At 39.5% G+C, this 6,623-nt stretch overlaps 1 protein-coding gene across 1 annotated transcript in view; it reads right to left on the minus strand.

The window, feature by feature from the left end:
• STK26 (serine/threonine protein kinase 26) overlaps positions 1-2,469 on the minus strand; it is a gene marked incomplete at its 5' end in the record, with an annotated part of 15,924 nt that extends 13,455 nt beyond the window's left edge. Inside the window, one exon of the mRNA XM_010185503.1 lies at positions 2,239-2,469. Within this exon, the coding sequence (XP_010183805.1) occupies positions 2,239-2,469 (231 nt within the window). The remainder of the gene's footprint in view (positions 1-2,238) is intronic.
• Positions 2,470-6,623: the final 4,154 nt, after the last annotated feature.

A 6,623-nucleotide genomic window follows, 5' to 3' on the forward strand; every position in this document is an offset into this window, starting at 1 on the left:
CAAGCTGAAAGATCTTGTAACAGAGGATAAATGTAGCCTAAGAAAAATTTAGTAGAATTACCTATCATGCTAGTCTGGGATGAAAAACATCCCTGTGAACCATTTTTAGGGGTTTTGGTTGGTTGGGTTTGTTGTTTTGGGGTTTTTTTTATTTAGGAGAATTTCGTTAAGGAATGAGAAAGTAACCAAAACAACTTCTGAGGCTCTACACACAGAAATTTTTATTCCTCAATAATATTAGAGGTGTGAAAAGTCAACAGGAGATCAGCATTAATCAGAATTTATCAATTTAGAAATGACATGGAAAGAACTCAAACAGTGGTGAGGAAAGTGCTGCAGCATTAACATAATCCTGTATCTGCCAGGAATTTTTTAGAAGTAAAAAACCCAACTAACCAGAAGTTGAGAAAGTTTTATAGCACCGATAAAACAACTGTATTTACATACCTAAGAAAAAGGGTAAAAAGTGGAAGACTTGCACAACAAGGCCAAAGGCAAACTGCTGTGATGCACACGTACTTGGTAGAATTGCAATACCCTTTTTGTTTTCAGTACCTATGTTGCTGTAAATAACAAAATGACTGTTTTCAAAAAAATTTTCCCTATTCAATTCATGACTTCCACTGCTTTTTTCACCCACCACCCGTCAAAAAAACCCTAACAAACAAAAAACCACACCTAATCCCCACTAAATCATGCTTTCATTTCCCCATTTACAGCTGCTGAAATAGCCATTTAATGCTGAAATGTAACAAAACACTTTTCAAAGCACAAACACTTTACAAGATTTACCTCGACCTGCAAACAACTGGACCTTTACACACCAAGTTAAAATACTGGATACCCAGGAGGGCAATATTTAAGACTGAGCTCACCACAGACAAATAAAGGACTGTAAAAAAGACTGATCACGTCTGGATCCGCAGTGCCATTAGTGCAGTGCTCCCGGGGAACATTGCTTGCTGAATTCAAAGTTATCTTGAGAAGAACCAACTTGTTCTAATATACTATGATGCGGGAAAGTAAATTCTACTACATCTCAGAGCTTATCACTCAAAAACAAAAGCCCCCAAAATCCCACTGGTTGAGCCCAGCTAAGAGAAGGAAAGGTGGGACGTCAGTACAAGTGCTATGTGTACTTCAGCATGAACAATACCCACAGAATACTGAGTAACTGAGTAAGCAGCAAAGCCTCCGTAGCTGTCTTATCTTGGTTCAAATGAGAACTTAGTATTTAGAACACAGAAAATTAAATTACCCACTTCGCATTAAAATATTAAGACTTGAATACCTTGGCAATTTAGAGAGGAAAACAGCCAAATTCACAAAGAACACTACTAAATAAATTCTGCAAACAGATTTATAGTGTCACTGAACAACAGAGCACAAGCATGACACAGGAACATTTCTCACAGATCTGTCTTTAAAATAATGTCAAAAAACTCAATATACCTTGAGGAGCCAGAAATGCTCAGGAAAAAAAACCCAAACAAATAGATAAACAAAAAGCACCACCACAAAAAAACCAACCTAAAGCAAACCAAAAACACCAGACATTTCAGACAGCACTAGCTGTGGTTAACACTTCAGCTTTTATTAGATGGTTTTCATGTTTCTAAAGCCATCTAAAACTGCACATCATTTAAGCAATAATTAAGGTGATTATTGTACCTGGACAGTTTTGCACGTTGAAGCAATTTACTCAACATTTGGGATTTCTGTAGGTTTTCATTTTTGTTTGTTTGAAGTTAGATCTTGGATAACATTTCACACAGTGGTTACATAGCTGCTGATGTCAGGTTTACTTTGTCTCAGGCCCACTATGCTGCATAATTACCAACACATCTCTATACGGTGCAGGGTTCTTTTCTACAATTGAAGAAAGGTTTTTGTTTCTATAGCTATGAAGGCTATTTCTTCCTTCCCCAGAAAGGCCACAGAATTGCACTAGGTATTGTGGAGGGAGGAGCAAAAACCAAGGTCCAAAAGCAATAGCAATGGCAAGAGGAATCCTCTATCAACTCCATTTATTCTCTAGCCATTTTGTGCAAATTCCAGCCCTAAAGAACAAACAGCAAAAGGAGCAAAACCAAGTGAAGGGCTCTGTTCAAAGAAAAACAAAAACCTACTGAAAAAAGGTCAAGTTGGGATGATAACTTTCTCAATTTCAGAATTTTTTCCTAGTGGCAGTCAAAACAACTGGGTACCAGCAAGCCTTTGTGCAATGCTATACATTACCTTTAAATATGATCCATAGTACTTTGTTACATAAGGACTATCACACTGACTTAAAACAGTTATCTCTTGTTGTATATCTTCGATTTCATCTTCTGCTTCCTCAAGGTCTATGATTTTTATAGCAACCACTTGCTGTGTCCGGTTATCAATTCCTTTAAAGACTTCACCAAAAGAGCCTTTCCCAATGCGTTCCAATTTTGTGAATAGTTCTTCTGGGTCTGCTCTATGGTTCTAGAGAAAAGAAGGGAAAGAAAAAAAAAAAGACACACAAGTTACTGTATTTACTTCCAAGTTATCTGCCCTCATTACTTCTCAGGAAGCACATAATCCAGATTTATCATCACTAGATGGCTTGTATCAAATAAGTTTATTTCCTGCACACTAACTTCTAACTCAGCTATTAGTTACAGATCATATATTATGCAATTATGTCCAAGGTAAAATGAGCCTCACCAGGAAGGGAGTGAGGTACAAACCTCACTTCACTTCCCCACATAACAACCCTTTAAAAGGAAAGGACAGAGTTGTTCTTAATATTAATCCTACCTGTGCAGTAATTCAGAAGCCTGGGGAATGCATGCACCATCACCCAGGCAGAAGAGGCTGAGCTTTCTACCTGGCCAACAGCCTTGGGCAGCCAAAGCTTTCCATCCAGTAAAGCAACATGGAGCTGGCTGTTGTTTCACTGCACGACCCGGGATGTACCTGCAGATCCTGAGATCTGGGAACATCAGGCGTCTTCAGGACAGCTAAAGCACTGACAGAAAGTACAGCAAAAGGGAGCAAGAGGTGTTTGAAGCAGGAATAAGAAGGCTGGAGCAGAGTACTGAAACCAAGGTACTGATCAGAACCGGTTGGTACCTCCCAAGCACGCCTCAAAAAGGGGAGCAGAGCTCCAGGCAGGGTCACACTGCTGAGGACACCTGGCTTGGAGTCTCTGTTGATGAAGTGCTCTAAGATCAGCACACTGGTTATTATACACAGATTTTAAATTTCTCAGTTCCATTCAGGCAGTCACAAAGGAAACAAAAAGCAAGCAAACTCTCGGTTTCCCTGCAAGGTAAAGCATGCTGTGCAGCTGCTTAGACAAAAACCACACCAGTGACTTCTGAAGGATATGGATTACTTGCTCCACAGTTTAAGAACACAAAACTCCAGACCACAGTAAGAAAGTTTGCAGAAAGGTGTTTTTAAGAGTTAAGACAGACATGCTAAGAGAACAGCCTATGCTTTGCAGAGCAACAGAATTAAACACATTACTGCTGTCGGAACTGGGTAACTCGTACAAAGCAATCTTTGATCAAGAAACATCTGCCCTAAAAAACCCTCTGAATTCAATGGCAACATTTGGAAATACGAAAGAGATGCTTCGCTTTAGATCTTTCTTGCACTCCAAAACTCAGAATCAGCAAAAGAATTCACAGTTTTAGCAACAGCAGAAATTCAACCCAAGGCACAGATTACACTACATAACAAGATACTCGAGTACCAACAAAACTCTAGAGAACATCTTTACACTGGTGTTCTTGCAAATAGATGTGAAAATCTCTACTGGGGAAAAAAAATACATTACTACTCATTAGTTGAAAATGGACAATCTCATTTCCTTACTGGGCCCTTATTGTCACTTCTTTGCTTCTAACAGAATTGATTCCACAATATGGTGAGATGAATCAGGAAACAGATTTAGCTGAGAGTTAACCATATGATTTGTCAGGTTTATTTTCAGCAGAATCAGCTCAGTGCTCACATACACCAAGCTGTCATTTGTGTTATCACAAGAGCAGGGAACAAGAAGTAGTATGGCAGACTCACGCTGATCCGCGGAGATGGATTTTTAGAATTTGCAAATATAAAAGACACGCTGCTGGTCCTGAGCAGCACATTAAAACGAGAAGAATGAGGAATTTCTGCTTTGTCTACAATGCACTCACTGCCACTCTCCTCCATTAAAAACAAATAAACAAAACCCAAAAAACCACACCACCTTCAGAGAAACAATTAAGCAAAAACTGTATTTTCTTCTGTCGGCAGATCCAGTAAAAGACTTAAAAGATGAACAAATACATAAAGGAAATGAAAAGAAGACAGGACGAGTACTATTTTGATCTGAAATCTGGGACAACTAATATTATCATACTGAGAAAGAAAATTATTGTAGGCCTCAGGTGCTCATAAATCCTTTAGTGAGAAGAAAAAAAAAACACCAAATCAAAACAGTAAATCTCCAAACTGCCCAAATACAGCCATACTGCCACACACCAGTGCATCAGCTCCTGCCATCTTTGCATTAAGACTGTAAAAAAACAACAAAAAAAAACACCCAACCAAACAAAAAAACCCCACTAAAACCCTGCTGAATTTAAAAAAAAAAATCAATTTTCAGAGGTGTTTCAAAAACACATTGTAGGGCCAGGTATGGCAAACACCATCAGATGCAGTAAGGAATAATTAACTGATAGCTCTTCATTTACAGGAAACAAAGACACACATAGCTCCTCTAAGAAACAGAGTAAAGAGAGAGGATCAGCACAACTTCCCATTTACTCTAAAATACTCATCTTATTTTGAGACACGCTTGGAGCCTGGGATTCCTGGAGTCATTCTTGCTAACTAATGGCTGTTGATGATTTGAGATGAAACCTCTTAAACACTTCCAGACAGATAAAAGAAAAGGAATTTAAGCACACACATAGTCAGCTAATCCAACCAACAAATGTTTGATGAGCTCAAAGGGCAACACTTGGGTTTTGCTTGGGGAGAAACCTTACACAGATGACTCCTCTGGGCTCCTCAGTGGAAATGAGCATCACTCAACCCTATACACCAACTCAGCGGTCATCGACAAAACAAGCCAGGCCTCTAAACTTGCACCCCCAAGCTACCTCAGGTGAATCACAGATTTAAAGGCTATTTAACTTCTAACAACTCCTAATGCCATCACACGAGTAAAGGGAGAGATCGGCAGGGCTGGACTTCCCCAACACCGCAGTACTCCATGAACATTCCTGGGAGGGAGGTGGAACAGGGGAGGTCAAACAGTGCGGGACTACTGGGAGAGTCACACCTTGCTATTCTGAGAAAATCCTCTCACAGCAAGCAAAGTCGGCTTTACAGCTTCTGTTATTCACCAAAGCCGACAAGGGACTGTAAGACACTCCAGGATAAGGGCAAATATTTCTGACCAACTATGGCTAATACTGAGATAATGTCCTTTGGAAGGACTTCAAACTTAGAACACTGCATAACTTAAAACATGGCCATAGAACAAAGACCACACTTTGAAATGGATTTGCTTTTACCTTTCTTCATTTCCTTGTCTTTCAGACTATTGTTCTACAGGAATGTTTTTCTTCAAATAATAACAATAATAATAAAAACAATGACACTTTAAACGACTACTTTTTAAACAAAGGTAAATTTATGTAATGCAATAACGCCTATCCTCTTTCACCTGGTATAAAAAAGGATGGAGATATATTTTATATAAATAAGAGTGTGTACACACACCCCTAAAACATACCAATAAATTTTTGCAGCACAGCTGCCACTTAAGCTTCTACTATGGTGGAAATTGAGATTTCTAATGCTTTGAACACCCCTAAGCAAAAGAACCAAAAGTTATTCTCTGTTCTTTCATAGATCTTTCACTGAACTGGAAAGATGTATAGAAGCTTTGAAAACTGCCTGCATGAAGAATTGTTGTTTGTTTGTTAAATAAATACCAGTTTCTCTGGGAAATGTGCCTGTTGGGCAGCAGATGATAACAATACAACAGACAGTATATGGACTCCATCATCACCTCTCTGAAGGTAACACCTATAAGGGGACAAATCTGGAAAAGAATCTATTGCTCTTCTCCCTAAGCCCATTTCCACAGACAAAAGCAGCAAGTATGACAAGCACAGGCACCTTTCCATGCCAACTCCAATCTAGCCAGCGTGAGTAACAGCTCCAGCTTGAGCATGACAATACAAGCCCTCTGCACAGCTTAGGAAGTCCACCACTGCACTCATCCAGCACAACTATACAGCCTGCGCTAGTGTGCAGTAAAATCTCCCATCCGACCACGTGTCATTACTGTTTATACACATATGAAGGTACATACACAGATTCACAGGTTCATAGCAGAATTTGGCTTGGAAGGGACCTCAGGAGGTCGTTTAGTCCAACTGCCTACTCAGGAGCCCTCAATAAAAACCACTAGAGCATAGCTTTTGTCAACATACTTGCAGTAGTTGCATCAAGTATTCTGCCAATATTGCTTGAATTACTATTTTCTTTTTATTCTCATAAACACAGCTACGCAGTAATGTCCTGGCTGCACTCTGGCTACAAGACTGACTGGCTGGCTCACCTTCCCACCTCTGACCCTTTCACACACC

Source organism: Mesitornis unicolor, unplaced genomic scaffold (genome assembly GCF_000695765.1).
Source record: "Mesitornis unicolor isolate BGI_N332 unplaced genomic scaffold, ASM69576v1 scaffold13625, whole genome shotgun sequence".
NCBI classification, from domain to species: domain Eukaryota; kingdom Metazoa; phylum Chordata; class Aves; order Mesitornithiformes; family Mesitornithidae; genus Mesitornis; species Mesitornis unicolor.